Genomic DNA, 19,217 nt, shown 5'->3' on the forward strand with positions numbered 1-19,217 from the left:
AATGAGTTATTTTATGAAATACGTGCAAAACTGTGCATTATTTCAGCAGCAAAGTGCATCCTAGCACAGCACTTAAGGAAAAATCACACTAAAACATTGAAGACCTGGATCATAGAGCAGAATGCTGTCTTGAGAAATTTACCAGCAATGTTACTTAGCTGTTGGCAATCTCTTGGCAAACTAAAGAGGGAAAATATTGTTACTATACTAACTAGTCATCTTAAGTCTAAACAAGTTATGGCTAGGTCAAGAGAGTCCAAAAGTCAGCTTTATGAAAGGTAGTTTTAATAAAGTCAGTGTCCAGTAAAATTGTTAACAATTTAATAGCAAATACTGTAAGGTTGAAATGAATAATCTCCCCACCCCCAAATCACACTATTTGAAGTTAGTAAAATGAGTTTTGCTTCTGTTTCTTAAGCAAAAGTCACTTCATGACCAAGATGACAGGAATCCAAAAACAGCATAATGGAAAGCTAGGCTTTCACCAATTCCCCCCTGCCCAAAAATACACCAAACCCCTCTCATCAACTAAAGCAAGCATCCAAAAATCACCTAAACCTAACATTTCCTAGTTTATCAAAATATTAAAATCATTCTGACAGTAGTTCAAGTTTGTTAACATAAATGTGTCATGAAACAATAAATAAACTGTATGGAAAAAAAAAATATTCACCCATGCCAATTCGAAAATAGTTTAAGTCAACAAACATGACCTTTGTATTCCCATCTCATAAAATGCAATTTTTAAGCAACTATTCTACTAGGAAGTACAGGTTAATCTGCTATTTTAAACACACTTCACATCGAACGAAACTGAGCAGCAAATCTCAGAAGTCATATACTTAATTTTGTACTGGGCTTTCTGCTTTTTCTGTTGATCACTTCCAAGTTACCTTACCTGCTTCTACATTTGATATTTACAAAGCCTTCCTCTGATAATTTCTAACGTGTGATACCATCCTTCTCTCCCTCCAATATACCAGCATGAAATGGAACCTCAGAACCATATATTGCAGATTACATTTAGAGATACTGAAGAGCTGAAGCAAAGGGCAACAAACAAAAGGATTAGTCTTTGCTGCATTGCTAATTACATTACTGAGGCACCAGTAATGGTGCAGCAGCAGAGTCAACGAAACAATTATAAATGAAAGCAACAAGTGGAAAACCCTTGATTTTGTCCTAAATAATAAAGGCAGAATTGTTATTAGCATAGTCTGGAGTTTCATGCATGAAGGATTCTCATGTAAAGGCTGAAAATCTGTTATTGTAAAGTCTCCTGCTAAGGAGACATTATTAAAGAAGGGAAATTTATTTTTAAAAATAATTTTAGATAACTTAAAGAACTCCACCAACTACAAAAAGCCTTTCAACATAAGTCATATTAAAAAACCCTTCATCCCAATCAAACTTTCATTTCAGTATTCTTATAGAAACAAGATTAAGGTTACATGAAAATGTAAAGTGGTAGATAGAAAATCATCATCTAGGTAACATTTTGGTACCCCCTGTTTTTCCTCCCTCAGATATCATATCTTCTGAGCCTCCTCTTTAACTCAGTAACAATTGTAAACACAGACCCACTGTATTTAATACAGCTGGGAACAAGGATTCTCTACCCACTGGCAATGACTAGAAGGTACTAGGCACTGACACCATCTCAGTTAAGAAGACAGATGTTCAGCAGTATATATTTTTCCCTTCGATTCACTTACAACTACTTGGAATGTTAACATCATTTTGGCATTAATAGAAACTCAAGTAAAATCAGATTAAAACATTGCAAGTAATTAACACATTTACTATAGACATCTTTCAAAAGGAAAAAGGAATGTCTACAGTTTATGGTTTGGAAGTGAGTGAAATTAAAGGCTCATCAATTAAGCTAATTTATTATTTGTTATAGTTGATGGATAGCTAATTTCATTTCAACTAGATATAGTACACTATAAACTGAGGGGGAAAACAGTACCATGACAGATAGGCTTCAGATGCTCTAAAATTCATCAACAGGAGTTGTATTTATGCCAAACCACTACATGCAACTTTTTTTTTCTTTTCCTGGCATCTGTAAGCTTCATAGGCTTAAAAAGACTTTTCTGTTTCGTTTTTAAAGAAGCTTAGCCCATATTTAGGTTCAGAGTCACTGTCTGCAAAAAGACTTGCTTCAGTGGGAGAAGTACATAAATTGTCCTCCTGTTTGCTTCCTTAAGGTTCATATATCATGTGTCTCAGAATCAGGAGGAGAACAGTGGCAGAGCTATGCATTTAAGTTTTACTCCCTTAACCCATGATAAAAGTGCAGGGCAACACAAGAAGCAGACATGCTAGCACCCAGCTGCAATGCAGGCCAAGACTGTTCTCAGTCTGTTCATGATGAATTTCCAGCTGTCCTGTCACATGAATGGGTTTGGTCTAGGAGATAGCCAAGGAAGGCAAGAACAGGTCCACTTAGGCTATGTCATGCCATAACAGCGACCCTGGGGAAACAGAGGTGTCAACACCAGGAAGCAGCACGCTCACTCCAACATGTAGCACCTTCCAAAAATCAGCATGACACAGGCACCTCAGAAAGCTTACCGGTGCTAAAGATTAAATAAACTATTAAATAACCACTTCTCTAGTTAAAAAAAAAAAAAAAAAAAGAAAAAAAAAGAAAAACCAACAAATATTCTATACTGTATTTGTAAAGACAAAGACATGCTAAATTATTTTACTTAAGTAATGAAAAAAAAAAAACATAACAGCCACCCTACTACAGAGATTTCATTAGCAACCTGCTATCTGCAGAGAGTCTAATTCCTTCTGACTTTCGCCTACATGTTCTATTAAAGACAGTATAACCCAGAGAACTGCTACATCATGCTTCAAAATCCAAGCTCTTTGGTGATGATGAAAGTAAATAATCAGCCTGGTTTCTTATCACCTACATGCTATACATTTAAAGAAAGCAACTTCAACCATACTGTGTTAAAACCTAACTTGCCATAATATCTGCAAGGAACCTAAGTCCAAGCACTAACAGACGTTTACACCCATAAATAAGGTAACTGAAAACATCCTCATGTTTCAAATGCATTGACTACTAAGAAAAGTAGAATTAACACTCTGAAAAAAAAAAAGTAGGCTATACAACAGGTGCAGTTTGTTTTACTATCAAGTTTGTATCTTAGAAAAGGGTATAAGCAGAAAAAAACTGCAACAACTAAGAATTTTAAGACTAAAAGATCTTATAAAGGGCCTTTGCAACTGACTGGCAAGGACGTAAAAAGTTTGAATGATGTTCTCCTATGGTCTTCTACACTGTCTTCACTGACGCTACACTATAAGGTCAGAAATGCAGCACACTAAAAAGGTATCTGAATTTCACCTTTAATATAGTTACTCTGCATCAAAATTTTGTAGGAATATGCTAATCCAAGATTCTTATTGTCTGCACAATCACAATAAGAAATGAGCTGTTAAATTCTTCTCTATTTAAATGTTTCAAAATATGCCATAGACAGTTTGAGTCTTTCATTTCAAATTGAAAACAAGTTTTATTTTATGGAATGTTTCCAAGGAAACAGTATTTTGAACATTATAAACCCAGGTTTCAGATTAATCCTGTTCTACGTAGAGAGGAAAAAAACAACAAAAAAAGGCAGTCATCTTACACAGTGCTTGAAACTGTTATTCCTGTAACATTTTGCGTGTGATTCCTATAATGTTCCTAGAAAGATTCTCATTTACTGACATTCCTCTCACTTTGAGGTTGCACAATTTTGTCTTGTGACACTTCTCCCTAAGCACCAAAACCTCTATTTAGGGACCATACTGTCAGAAAAGTATAGTTGCATAGACAATAATATAATGTAAGTCCAGGCTGCAGTAAGATTATCATCTATACACTTTATTTATGCAAATGAACCTCATAAGAAAGAAATAACTTAAAAGATTTCGCAAGAAGCAGGGACCAAGAAATTAAATATATTCTCTTGACTTTCTTTTTAAATTGGAAATCTTCATTTCTGGAAAACATCAACAAAGAAATAAAACCCTTGTTCCAGTTCCACGTATTTCTGACCAGTTAAACACAAACCTCAAATAATCCTCTTACATATTTCATTGCTGTTCATTTCTGTCAAATGTCTGGTCTCCTACACACAGGTAAAAAATGAATTACTGCTACAGCTTAAGAAAAGATACACTTGATGATTCATGATCCAATGTCTTCTTGCAGCTGGAGCAATTCAAATGAAGACACTAATGCAAGAAAGCTACTTCAGACCTTATCAGAGTCTACTCTGTATACAAGTACTCTGCTAATAATGCCACAAGACATATGTAAATAGAGACTGAGTGAAGTTTGCATGTTGTTGTAACAAATGCCTGTTATTGTACCAAATAACTTCTGAGGACATATCAAAACTATAAAAATAGGTCTTCATACTGCACAAAGTTTTTACATTAGATTAGTAGTGTACAAAACAAATACAAACAAAACAGCAACTGACTGTTCTAGATTTTGTTTATTGGCTTATGCTTTTGTTTGTTGTGAACAAGAAAATGAGTATACTGGATGCTAAAGGAAAAGCCAACTTACTGCAACAGAAACAATTTGCAATAAAAAAAGTATGGTTTCTGTTTAAAGAGTTACACATACATGCTCTGGAAGACAACAAAGCATTTGTATTTCGCAAACATCACTGAAACACACTAAGACAGCTCAGGCTAAACCATAGGCATGAGTGTCATGAAAACCCAAACTTAATTCTCATGGTATTTTTGTTTTGGATAGTTTTTTTTTTATTTCTTCACCCACTTCATCACATATACAACACGTACTGCAAGATACTGCAAAAACAACAGATGACTAATTGTATGGCCAGTGTTAAAAAACAGCCATAATCCAACAGGTGTTAAAAGCCTTATTAACACTGCTTTACCAAAAAGCATCCTGATTACTTGCATGAGTTGCTGTAGCTAACATTTTATTCTAGTGCAGAACATATAGCAGAACTTACACATGGAACGTAAAGCACACCCGTGAAGATCTGCATCAGTACAACCACGCCACAGACTAAATAACCATGCTCACAGAAGTATAAGCAAAGTGCTATCTGCTAAAAGATTAAAGCCTTTCTTAGTTTTCATTTTTTCTTCTAGGTGGCTTATCACTTCCAATTCTTGTTTTCACTAAGAAAAAAAAAAGCATATCTGCTTAGATGATTTTGCATTTTAAGCATATATCTTCCTCCACTGTCCTAAAAGCACTAAAGACTGTCTAGAAGTAAATAGCATTACCATCATTTGCCCATTGCTAGTAATTGTATTTACAAATCAATGAATAAGATAAAGAATTGACAGAAATTCAAGACACTGAGGATAAATGCATCTTCCCCAAAAGCTCATTTTCCCCAGGAAAGAAACAGACAAAGTGTCTCTCCTGGTGAAAGACTTAAAAAGACCAAAAAGCTGTACTTAAACCAAAATTAAGTGGGCATAAGGTGGTACCATGACCAAAAGTAGCATTCCCACCCTCCTGAGCCCAGATGCTCATTTCTGTCCCAAGTTCCCCTCTCTTTCGCTGCCATAGCTACTCATGAAACGATACAAACAGCCATACTGGGGAATGAACCTAGCTGAAAACTAACTCAACTCTTGAGGTCACCTTCTGGATTGGATTTACTGTGAAGCTGATACAGGCACAAACTGGGACAAGGGAAGTGAACTCAACGAGTGTTCAGAGACTGCTTCTTCTCATGGCCAAATCACCACAAAGTCTTCCAACTACAGTTTAGAGTAAGAAATCCAAATATTCAAAAACCATTGCCCTGACTGGAAGAGATTCATTACAACAACCAACAAGCCTAAGACTGAAATTCCTGTAGAAATGGATGATCACTCAGTAAATCATACACACATAAGCTGTTTATAACATAAAATAATGGAAGGTAGTTTGCTTCTGAAAGCCAGGTAGCCAGCAGACACCCTCGAGACAGCCCCTCGAGACGGAGTATGCTTATGAACAGCATGAAATGCCAAACGGTGCAACCTAAGGTTACAGCAAAGCTCACAGACTCTCAACCGAGAGCGATTACAGATGACTCTTCACCATTAAAGAAGGATGCCCACAGCAACAGCACAAAGATATCAGACTTGTAATTTACATAAAGTATGATGGTATCATGCAAGCATCTTTAGTGTGTAAAAGAGGGAAATGTTAACTGGTATCTGAAATGAAATATTAACTGTGGGGCTGTAAGGCAGATGCATTACCACTTTACACAAAGCCAGAAGACCTAAATATGTAGAAGACTATCACAACTGAACTCAGTAAAAAGCAGCATAAGAAAACTGACATCAAGATTTGAGAGAGACTGGGAAAAGTCTCATTTGGATATACTTACCTAGCTAAGAGAATGGCCACCATGGTGGTCATTTTTGGAAAGTGAGGGGACAGTATAGTATTTTACCAGATTTAGAGACTAAGACTTACATCTCCAAATGACAAGAACAAGTCCATAGGACTTAGCACACCCTTGTTCATTCCCATTCCTAGACCACCAATGTAGTTTGCTTTAATTAAGCTCCTATTCTAGAAATTTAGATGAAACTAAAAACACAGTTGTATGCAAAAGGCAACACCATGCCTATCTCACTCCCTTGAGTACTGTATTAAGAAATTACAGAACAAAAACTACGTACTTTACTTCTGGTCCTCTGATAGATCAATTACAGATGAGGGCTGCATTAAGAGCTTACAAAGGTTTAACTTTAAGCTAAACTATGTTGAGCTTCCCCAACTACATCAGAATTTTTGACAGTACTTGCTGCAATACTTTGCATTAACTGACACATATATATTTATTTTTATATTAACTGGCGATTTCAATAGAGATGCAGATATTATTTATTGCAGTTAATACTCTCTTTCCTACCATGCTTTCTAATAATCACCTTGGTACTGTTCCCCATACTTATACCCATTACTCATCTACTGTTATCACCTCCAGTCACTCACATCACTGTCCACAACATTCCACATGAAGCCAAACAAAACAAAGCAATAAAGTATAAAAGGAGAATGTAAATAAATACAGGTCCTCAGACTGCAAAAGGAGACATGAAATTAAGGAAGAAAACTAAAGAAATAAAGAACAACAGAAAATATTAACAGAGCAACATGACAGCTGGTTAGCACTTTTAACAAGAATTTAAAAATATTTATGATAATTATTTCACATATCTGTACTGTAGCAGCACATAAAAGATCTTAGGACTCTTCGTGCCAAACACTGTACAAATACAAAGACAGTTTTTGTTTGAATGATATTTCAGCCTTATTACTTTTATCAACCTTAATTCTCACTTCCCTTTTTCTCATCTGTTATCATCAGTTGCTGCATGGCCCTATCACTCCTCACTGAGGTGTCAAAGAGCAACTTCACTCATCTGCTCTGCAACACCAACCTCCATACCCATTTCTTACTTCCTAGCAAGCCTGCTTTTGTGTTCTTAAATGCGTCCATAATGCCTAGAAGTTGATCATCATGAATATCAGCAAAATTAATGTATTAGGCACCTTCAAATTCCTGCTCAAGACTGTCACTCCCCAAATACATAAAGAATTTGATGACCTAGGTCCTTAGTGTAACAAAACCAATGCTGTCCTCACACACAGACAACTATGACAAGCCATACTGGAAGCTATGCCATATCCATGCCCTATAATAAAAAGAGCTGTGCTCCTTCAGAGGAGGAGAATAATCTTTGTGATTGCCCAGCAACTTTGAGGTACACAAGATCATATTCCAGAAGCAGGGCCATCAAGTGCTACAGTAATACAAAAAATAAATCTCCTAGACTAGGTTTTCAGTAAAGGTTTTTGATGATTTGAGGCAAGTCATACTAAGGAGAGCACACAAGCAAGAATACTGTTAGAATTGCCCATATAACATAGTACATGGACTAAATACTTTAAGCTGATTTTATTAAAAAAAAAACCCCAAACAAATATAAGTAGTAAAGGCTACTACCAAAGGGAACTCCAAATAAACACCATTAAATTATCCACTGACATTTACGAAAGTTGAAAACTGTACTTCAGCCTGCAGATAGATATCTGAGTTGCCTCAGGTAGTCCAGGATTTATTTTAAACAGTACTATAAAATACAGCTGTAGTGCTTCCACAGCCAGGCTCAGGCCTTGAGAATAGATGCTTTTGCAACAGTAAGGCATTTTAATTAATTGACCCTATTAGTGACATGCTGGTCCTCTACAGATATGGTCTTCCTGAACTCTGTTCCCATTACCAGACATCAAGAAAAGAAGAAAAAAAACAGGTAAAAATGTACCTGGAGCAAGCCAGGTGAAACGCAACAGGCAGTGAGAAAGAACTAATAAACCCTATCAGACACAAACTGGTTTCTATAGACCTACATATATATATCTGCATTAAATTCCCCAGTGTACTTATTAAAGAATTTATTAGTTTGAATGCAGTGTAACATTGAACCGTAAGAGATTCACACTGCATCTAGTCAGACTTCTTGGACCTGAAAACAAAGTCCAGAGATGCACACATTACATCCAGTGAGACTGCACATGTCAACTCCTGCTCTTTATCAACTAAACTAGATTTGGCTTTGGCTCTATGCACAGTATTGTCCATCATCCATACTATCTTATACAATGAAAAAAAATTAACATCTCAGCTCATTATGCAGCTAATGTTTCATGAATTGACACTAAAAAAGGTCACAAGGCTGAAGTAAGGTTGAAGCAAGGACAAGACAGTATGTATTATCATTAACTGAAAAAAGTACTCCTCCATTTTTTTAAGCAATCTCAGCAGGCAACTTCACAAGCCTTAGCTATGTATACCTCACAAATAACCATTTAAATAACAAAACCTTGAAACACTTCACTCAAAGGTGTTTTCTACTTTTGTAGGATTGCCCTGAGTGGCCCACTGAATTAGAAATTACTAAAAAGCAACACAAAGAGGTCTAAGGTAAAGTGTCAGAGAAGCTATGTGAAATGACATCCCCAAACATGGGTACTTTTTGAAATCCATCACTTCAAAAAAGCTAGCTTCCAAACTAAGCAGGCAGAAATACCTTTCAGGAAGGGACACATGCATCACCAGCAAATCACAACAGGAATCTCTCCTTAACTGACAGCAGCAGGGCAATTTTAAAAAAATGTTTAAGGAATAAAAAAAAGCTCACAAAAGGCATTCCTAAAATTGATAGCAAAACGTTACTTGAAACACTAAGTTCCATCATCTTAATTTAAAAATAATTAGGTCTTCACTGTGTAACAATAGCCAACTACAGACCTAAGTTTTTCATAGCAAAGAAATCTCCCAGAAATAACTTTTAGGAACAGAACAGATAAACTCATAAATGCTCCTACAAGGCAGTAGCAGTACTGAGAGGCTATTCTTTCAAAATATCTCTATACAATACTATAAGCAAAACAAAAAAGTTTGAATACTGTTTCTGACTTAAAGGAGGCTTACAGAACACTGGGAAAATGAAAGAAAGAACCAGCAGCAAGACAGACAAAGAAAAGACAAAGGTACTGAATTTCATCCAAAGAGCTACGACATAGCTCTTCTCTCAAGATTTATTTTCACAAGAGGACATAAGCATCCACAATATGCTTGTACAGCACCTAGGACAAGGACATTCAATCTTGACCAGGACCTTGAAGTAGAATCACAGTATATACTACAGAATATTGGAAAGAAGTGTTGCTTATGTAGCCCTATGTAGGCAACATGATCAATGTCTCAGCATTAACACACACCCTCTACCAAAAGCAGTGAAAGACAAAAAGGAATTGAAGTGGTCTAGCAAAGACTTCATTAGTACTTCAGGACCTTCCCAGGTGAGATTCTATCTGCCTCAGTAGACTTGAAATCATGGTGTCACCTGCGCTCCAACAGATTCGTAATTCAGATGGATTCTGGGAAGCAGCAGCTACACACACTCATCAACTCCTGTTCTTTCCATAGGGTGACAAATTCCCAGGCACCTATTGAGAACATTCCCTTTTCTTCTTATTAGTGTTCATCAACGAGTGCCTTCAGAATAACTTTCTGTTTTAAAACCGATACAACATCCATGAAAAAGACTACACTGAGGACATATGTTGGTCTGCTGCACACCCTAAAAGCTTCCTAAAAATTACGTGAAAGTCTGTAAAGCCATACAGTCAAAAAACAACACCTTTAAGGTAAGAGCAGGGTCAAACTATGGTCATTCAAACCCTAACTTCTCTGTCAAGAGAAAATGAGAAGATGCTGTTATGGTATTTATTGTGTACACCAATTTGTGGACAGTAAGTACCACAATCAACTCCCTTAGAATAAACAAATACCAGAGTGCAACTTCTCATGAATAAGGAATTAAGCTATATAAAAAGGGGTAAATATGAAAATAAGTTTTGATATCAAAGACATCTGTTGACTGAAAGAAAGATGATGTGAGACCGTATTTCAAGTAATAATTAATTAATAATGCACTCAGTGCTTACCCATCTCTTCCCTTACTGACAATTTTAACTTCGAAATAGTATATGCCACAGGCTGCAGGTATAGGATGTGTAGCTCGAACAGAAGCAGCATCTTTTGGAGTTTTTCCATGACCTGAAAAACAATTGCATGCAAAACACAACAAAAATGTATTTTAGTTAATTGCAGAAGGCAACTCAAAGGTATACATACCAACTACTCAAAACAGAAGGCTTATGTAATAAGCAACCAACATACAATATTCTAATCAGCCTCATTTTTATGGTAGAATATTTTCTTCCAACATTAAGTTTTCATTGTAGGTACCTGCATTGCAACTAAGCATGCTACGAGAAGTTCTGGATATACTACTCTAAAAGGTTCTACAATTATGTGAAGGGAAACTAGAAAAAAGTTTCACTGCTTACTGCAGTAAGTAACATAATCGACAAAAGCCCACCTAGGTTTGAAAGAACTGGATCATTTCTCAAATGCACAGGGCTCACTCATTTTTATAGACTGAAACATGATATAACAGAGTTTAATGCTTAGTGCTTCTGATCTTCAAGTTATTTAAGATGCTTTAATTTTAATGTCCTTCAGAATAAACATCAGTCATTATATAGAACGTACTACTCATCATTAATTTCCATGTTCTGAATGTTATCTCAGGACAGCATTAAGCATTACAGCCTGCAGCTGAGCTAATACAGCTCCTACTCCTTTTTCTTATAAGGCTCACTGTGTACCAGCTCTGCCACAAGAAGAAAGTCCAATACCAGCTCTTGTCTGCTCTAGGGATCTTCATCCTAAACCCAAGAGCCACTTGCACTCCACTAAGACTAACTCTTCTCAATATGTCACCCTCTTCACAGCCTTTTGTTTCAAATGCAACTTGGAAACAGGCTTTTGGCCAGATGACTTGTTTTAGCAGCAACCTGTTCAAGCAAGCTCAGTCTCTCCCAGGCACACCAAAATCCCTCAATTATTGTATGAAAGTCACACATGAGGTCACAGGACATAGTTTCAAAAAAATTAAAATAAATTAAAAAAAAGCGCAAGATGGAAAGCATATTGGATCCTGACAAGAGGTATTTCAGTAAGATGGCAACCAGAACAGACTGTCATTGCCATAAGAATAATTCACGCAGATCCCATGTCTGCTCTCCGTGTGGATCTGAGGCATAATGAAAAGAGATGCCTGTTTTGAGTGTGCTGTACGAATCACTTGGGCTGCAGCTCTCCAGCTGTCATCTCCAGTCCAGACAGGGAGGCCTACTGTACCTGCATAGCAATTGATCTACATATGCCAAAAAAAAAAAAAAAAACCAAACCCAAAAACCCCACACTCCTTCCAGTGGCATTAACACTGGAGTTATTGCTTAGGCATAGATTAATCGTGTCTCATGTACAGCAGGTCAGGTCATACAGAAAGGAATAAACTGCAGGAAAATGACAGCATAGCCAGCCAGAAAGATCAGGCACAGCTGACCTAACACTACTGAACCTCTAACCACAGAGCCCTCTAGTGTAAACGTTGATAAAACAGTAAACACTTATCTGCTCCTAGAGCTAGCACCAACCAACCAAACAGCACATGCTCAGCCAAGGAAAACTCTCCATTTCATCATGGCCACATCTGCACGCAAAACTTTGCTAGCACAGCACGAATTCTTCACTCATTGAGATTAGGTTTAACCTACAAAGTTTTTTCTGATGCAACTAGTTCACCTCAGTGTGTGACTACCTTAAGGCAACCAGCCAACTATCTTACTTTTCTGGGTGCAAATGTATTGCTCACTTCAATATGTCATTAATAAACATTTTATATAAAGATCCTTCAATCGCCTCATAGATTTTACAATATTAAGCTTATTGCCTACCTTCTGCATGTTGTCTTCAGAAGTCTCACGAGGCAAAAACAGTAATTTACTCCTCCATACACAAGACAGCATGCATGTTTTACGGCTGTGTCAACCAAGGTAATAACCAAGTACATAACCTTAGAGCTTTTATAGGTTTGCTTGGTTTTCAAGTGCTGGTACCTCACTATTTAGGTTTATAAATTAGATTATCATTCCTAAGTATGCAGAAATCCTTCAGCTAAAAGGCACCCAAAACTTTATGGGCAGAACATTAAACTCCTGAGAGATCCCTTAAATTCAGATAGCTCTGATTAAATGATACATTAGTGGGGGGGGGGGGGGGAAGATACTTTATTTTTAAATGTCCTTAGGTTTTTACTTTAAAATAGACTGCAAAGAAGTTCCCTTGGTTACTCTATGCACTTGACAATCTGTGTAGTTTCAGTGTGAGTCAGTCTCCTTATTTGGGCAAGTCTTCCACACAGAAGACTAAAGTAGTAGGAACTAGACAAATATTATTGAAAATGTACATCTATTACCCAGCAGACTTTGTTTTGCGAAATCACAAACTCCTAAGTGTTTGGAAACCCTACCAATTTAAGGTATTCTTAGCACCTCTTCCTGAAACTAGTCTCCTTCTCCCACCCCCTCCCCAATCCAGGCAGCTATTTGCAAGGACACATGATGAACCAGATTGATTAGCTGATCATGGTTTAAGAAACCTACCAGATTTTTTTAAGCAGCAGATCAGTTCCCTGATCCAGTTCACAACACAGCCGCACACAGCTGTCACACTGCAAATAAGAGGTCGACACAGGGGCAGAAGTAACAGGATACCCTACCAGTATTGCCAAACACTTCGTGTGGTGAAGCAACATGCCTGGGGAAGTCAGTGCCCAAAACTACTTTCATCCCATTAAACAGAAGACACCCTAAATTTAGAACTGCTGTCCTTTTAATATAATCTCCTATGAATCCCATTTTACTACTTGAGTATGCTGCTTTTATTTGTAGTTACATACAGCTATTATTTCTAAGAGCAAATTCAACAGCATCAAGCAGTTAACTACTTTCAAATATTCCAAATACCTCTACATTGTCTCAACATGCTAGTTGAGACCTTCAGTACTACCAACCTACGATGGATTACATGAGGAGTCAAAGATACTAGTTATCAACCAGCTTTAAAACAAGGAGTCTCTTTACAGAGCAGGTAGTTGAACTGCAAAATTTCTCACCAAAGGATATTATAGATGCTAGTGCTTAAGTGGATGCTGGGCAATCTTCTAGAACAGAAAGTAACTGAGAAACTGCTTTCAGCTCAGGATGTCCTTCCACTTAAAATGGCTGGAAACCGAGACGGGAAAACACAGATACACCATATATGCCCAATGCAGTTTTAGATTCTTCCATAGGCACTCACTGACGGCCACTGTCACTGATGGGACACTGAGCTGAGTGGCCCATTAGTTTGACATTATATACTGCTGCCACGTTCTTTGGTAACCTGAATCCACACTTCCTTGCTTGCGAATAAAAAGGAACTTCAACACCCAACTCTGAACTTCTGAATTGGAGGTTCCAAACGTCTGAAGTAGATCATATGAACACTGCCCTATGTTCCCTAAAACAGTCCTCTTTCATAGTCGCAAGCTATAGTTGAAGTATTTAAAAGAATATTTTTCAAGTATGTATTATTTAACACTAAAAATTGATCACTTTCAGCATTAAAAAGAGAATTCAGCAAACAGATGCATTGGGGCAGAGAAGGGAAAACAGGACTACAAATCTTGAACTTCACACTGTAAACCAGATCATAAGTAAGTTCAATTACAAGAATTGTTTTTGATTGGGCTTTCATTAAAGTGTTTAACTACGAGTCTACCATGCTTAAGGAGTAAAGCTTTATTTTTTAAACAGTCATTCACACTGATGATTTTTACTAAAAGTAGTATCATCAGTCCTTCAGCAAAATTAAATTGACATTAATCTAAATTTAAATTCTGTCTACTTGAAAAAAGCCAATTCAGATAAAACCGTATTTGGAGAAGTCATTTCAGCTTCCAGAAATATAATCTTTAAACCTAAATCTAAGTGTGTAATGCATATACACCAAATGGTCCAAAAGAAGTCTATGGAAGTGTCTACCTAGAATAAAGTAAGCATGTTTATATAGATTAAATACTTAAATGAAGTTTACATAAGCTGAACTGCAGTTATTTCCAACAGGTGGTTCAATTACTTGCTCACACTGCCAAAAATAAAATAATCAACGCCTAATCTTCTGTTGATTTCATTAGGAAAGTTTCACTGAGACAAGGAAAAAAGACATGCGCAAATTACTGATTTTACTTCAACTTTTTCCCCAGTTTAGAAAAGCAAGACTTCTCAGAGCTACAAAGGTGTTCAAAACAGCCATACTGCACTGTACTGAATGCACTTCAAGTGTTTTCCGCCATAAAAATTGACACCATCCTTGTATCACTGAATGGCAACAAAGAACTATTACTATAGAACCCTTTCCTGTTTGTTATAGAAATTGGGATGCATAGTTTGCACTGAAAAATAATTTTTTTTTTTTTTTTTTTTTTAAAGTTTGGCACTAGAGACAGTTCAAAGGCATTGTAAATAAATGTCTGGCTAAGATTTCCTGGCCTGCAATACATTAGAAAAAGTTCACACCATGGCAGCTTATTCAAAATTGCATAACTTTTCTCAGCTTTTTTGGACAATCGTCACAAGACTAACTTAAGTGAAGTTACTACAGGACCTTCCATGATTTAAGCACTAATGATTTAGTCTGTTTACCTAATTCTGTATATAGTTTCTTCCATGGTTACAATCTGTGTTGAGTCTGTATTTTTATGTCCTAATACTACATAGTATAGATTATTATCTGCTGGAAACTGAACTTGTTTGTCTAGTGGAACGTTCATATGTAATATTTATGATAGCCTTTTTCAACAAGATCCATGTGTTAATTCTGAGTATTTTAGAAATATGTAGGAATATTTTTGAAGATGTCTTACCTTAATAGCTACATATTTTGTGCAGTAACTGCTTTACAGGTAGCATACACTTATCTGAACCCTTATGCTTTCTCTACCACTTACCTACAGCTCAGAGCTGTTAATATTATAATTAGGTAAAATGACGTAAATTTTTTTCTGATACTGTTTTTCATGTCTCCCCTACATAGATATACCATGAACAACAGTCACTAGGACAGTGTTAGCTTTCTATCAGCTTGCACAGCTAACTGGCAGCAACACAGAAATGTACGTCTGTCCATCTAAGAAATCAAAAATACCCTTGGGTATAGTCTTAATATATTACAGTATCACTGATGCCAACATATATGTATTCATATCCAGATTTTGACAAAGTTTCCTAATCAAGAGTCAGAATTTGTAAAAGTGTAACAGAATAACTCACTGTAGAAAAAAATTAGCCTGTTTAGGTAAACAATACGGTAGTCAACGCATCTTCCCTTCAACCACCATGCCATGTAAGTTTTCCTTCTTTTTTAAGTAACACTATGATTCTGAGAGATAACACAAAAGAGCAATGAGCCTCGGGTTTTGTTGACCCCCAACAAAATTTGAAGAGCTGTTATCCTGATGCTAGACTGTACTACTTTCTTTAAACCTTCACCGCTTGATCAATGCCTGGTTTTGTGGCAGTTTTGATTTTTAAGCACTCTCTAGGATGCTTGCAAAAAGCTTCAGGTCCAGAAATGCAGTACACAAAGCATCACAGCTGGAACAGGTAGAAAGAGACATCTACCACAGCTCATGTTTCCATACAACTTGTCCACTGGTATGCAAGAGAGTGAAAGGAATCTTCAGAATTACATAGAGAGGACCATCATTCCTCTCACAAACCAGTGAAACAAAGTATCACTGCTCACAATACATCAGCACATTAAAATTATGATGCTAGTTATATGAAAATATGACTTTGAAAGCTTTGCTCTGATTGTTCCCCCCTACCCATTTTTTCAGAGGCAAGTATCCCCAACACATCCAGAATGGAAGGAAAGCACTGATGTTACTACCTTCTGCCTCCTATCCGTTACAGAGAAGAGGAAATTACTCCAGAAAAACGGTTCTATAGCCAGAAATCTACAGAGGCAGCAGAGAAAGCGTACAAGGTACCTATACTACAGTAATAGAAACAATAGTAAGAATTGCTTTTGATTACTGGCAGATCTGTCTTCTCTCCCTTCCCCAATTATTTTGGTCAAGAATGCAACAGATCTTTACCCAAGCTCAATGTACAATTCAAATTTTATTTCAACAAAAACATCTACCATTCTTCCACGACTACTAAGACACCTTCGGAAGCACTGGAAGTGCCAATATTCCACGAGAAGATACTCTGGATACTTTCGAGACCTCTGTTTGCAACTGATTTGTAGGAACAATATTTCACAGTGCTAAGCACATTCTTGCTTTCTATCTTCCCTAAATCTCCTCACTGAACCTCCCCACTTTCTTCCATTTTATTGTATTCTTAGGTCTGAAGGATCCAGGAGGGAGAAAAGGCAGCAGATGTTTTAGTGTTTTTTAACCCGGTTCTCGGGTAGGAATGCCCTGATACCCATTCATTGCTTAGCCCAGTGAGCAACACCAGGTGCCAGGCTGGTAACATATACATGGGGCTGTCCTAATAGCCACCTTCATTAAATTACCAGGAAGAAAAGATGGGCCACTTAAGAGGCCATTCACCACCATTTGCAGTTAGGAGAAAGAAAAGTCTATACATGTTATATTGGCACCTCTCCTTCTCACAGTCCTCTGGGCTAATCTAGGAACTCTTCAACCTTCATCACTTACTATTATTTAAAAGCTAGAATAAAGGTATTTTATTATTATAACCTAATTGTGCTTTATAACTTCTGGTAGAGTATCTATGGTATTTCCTATGTTACCTATACTTTGGCAACATGCTGAGCCTCTTGTAATTTCTTTGAGGTAATTAATTTCTTTTTTTTAACACTAAGGCAAAGGAGAAAAGTGAGGAAAAACAGGGATAGCACAAAGAAAGCTTGAAAATATACCTCTACAATTACACTGGGAGACCAGAAGGGTTCCATCTCTAAATTCTAGCTCACGAGCAGGAAGAGTCGGTCAAAGCAAAACAAACCAGCAGAAGGACTTGTGGGCCATAAAGCTATGATCATCTTGTAAGAAAAAAAAAAACAACAGCCCACCACCACTAAGTACCAGAAAATACAAAATGCTTCTAAAAATACAAGGTCATAAAACACTGAACAAAAGCCAGGAAATTCAGAGTTGAGTATTAAATAACACGTCCTTAAATCACTCAGTACCTCCCAGAAACCTGCTCTATAGTCATCAACCTCCTTTATTATCTTTGTATGGTGCATTAAACTTAGCATTTTTAACAGAGTATTTTGTATGTAATAATAAAGCCTCTCTATTGAAAAAAAAAAGTCTCTGAGAGTACATTTAATCCTTTCATGGCAGCCAAATCCTGCCATGTGTTTGTGTTGCCGTTTTCCTCCTCCGATTAAACAGTAACATGTTTATCGAGATTTCACTTGAATTTCTCCACTGTAAACCCTAAGAAAGGGTAATTGCAAGGTTGTTTTTTTCCCCTCCCATTATGTTCATTTGACTACAGACTGACAAAAGATCCAGTTCCTCACAGCCAACTCAGAAGTGGTTTTGAATCCACAACACTTCTACTTTAGGACTTGGGCCTAGAACACCAGATGTGTCTGTGTTTTTTCAGGTCAGAGTGTACGCTTATGTTTCCAGGTTTTATGACATTTCATAACAATCAACACAAGTTTTTCCTCTATTGCCTCTTGCTGATTTATACAAACGCATACTCTGAGTTTTTCCTTCTCTTTGAAAATCAGTAACTGCAACTATGAAACATCTAGGAAGAAAGTTATAAAGTCACCTTCATTAATGTAAGCCCTATTGTCATTCCTTCCCTCAAATCACTCTGTAGTCTGTACAATAGCTAGGCAAGACTGTTACCAGTGACTTTAATTCCATTTTTTCACAGTTTAAAAATAAACCGTGTTTTTCTCTGTGCCTTCCCCTCCCGTCATTTCCGTGTTTAATAGCTTAACGCTTGCTGCTTTTAACTCCATTTAACCCTTGCTATTCTCGAGAGAAAAAAAAAAAAGGCACTTCTTTTCTCGCTCATTACCATAAACAGGACACGTCATGCCGATCCTCCTTTATTCTCCTGCCTCAGACCCAAACCTTCTGGTGATACCTGAATCCACGGAGGAAGTCTCACAGAGTTTTACATAATGCCCACTCCAGAAGCATAAGGAGGCGGGGGCGGCCCCTTGCCCCCCCCCCAACCCCCCTTCCCCCGCACCGCGACAGAAACGGGGGGGGGGAGGGGGAAAGGAGAGAAAATAAGCTGAAATAAGGAAAACCGAGACCCCTCTCTCCACGCTGCGGGCAATTTAGGGGATGAGAACACAGAGGAGGAGAGGAAAGAGGGAGAGGAGCGTGTGTTATTTCCTGTTATTGTTACTCCTGCGCCCACTGCCCGACCGAGGGGTCGGGCCCGCAGCCCCCGGCCCGCGGAGGGCCCGGCGGAGGGGGGTCGCGGCGGCCCGAGCGGGCCCTCACCTTTGTAGTGTACCCGCAGGTTGTTCTGGGAGAGGCCGATGTAACTGAATTTGTCCTTCGGGCTCCAGGAGCGGGGCAACGGCGTCTCCTGCTCGTCCACGGCCGGGTAGAGCCTCTTCAGCCGCCGCTTCAGCTCCTTCTCCTGCTCGTTCAGGGCCGGGTCGCCGTGCGGGAACGGCGCCGGGGCGCTGGTGCTGCTCCCGCCGCCGCCGCTGCTCCCC

At 37.8% G+C, this 19,217-nt stretch overlaps 1 protein-coding gene across 1 annotated transcript in view; it reads right to left on the reverse strand.

The window, feature by feature from the left end:
• The window catches only part of RANBP9 (RAN binding protein 9), a 42,263-nt gene that overhangs the window by 20,351 nt on the left and 2,695 nt on the right, over positions 1-19,217 (reverse strand). Inside the window, exons 3-4 of the mRNA XM_010573305.1 lie at positions 18,997-19,211; positions 10,529-10,640 (exon numbers count right to left, since the gene is read on the reverse strand). Coding sequence (XP_010571607.1) covers positions 10,529-10,640; positions 18,997-19,211 — 327 coding nt within the window. The remainder of the gene's footprint in view (positions 1-10,528; positions 10,641-18,996; positions 19,212-19,217) is intronic.

Source organism: Haliaeetus leucocephalus, unplaced genomic scaffold (assembly GCF_000737465.1).
Source record: "Haliaeetus leucocephalus isolate CR32 unplaced genomic scaffold, Haliaeetus_leucocephalus-4.0 Scaffold373, whole genome shotgun sequence".
Lineage (NCBI taxonomy): Eukaryota > Metazoa > Chordata > Aves > Accipitriformes > Accipitridae > Haliaeetus > Haliaeetus leucocephalus.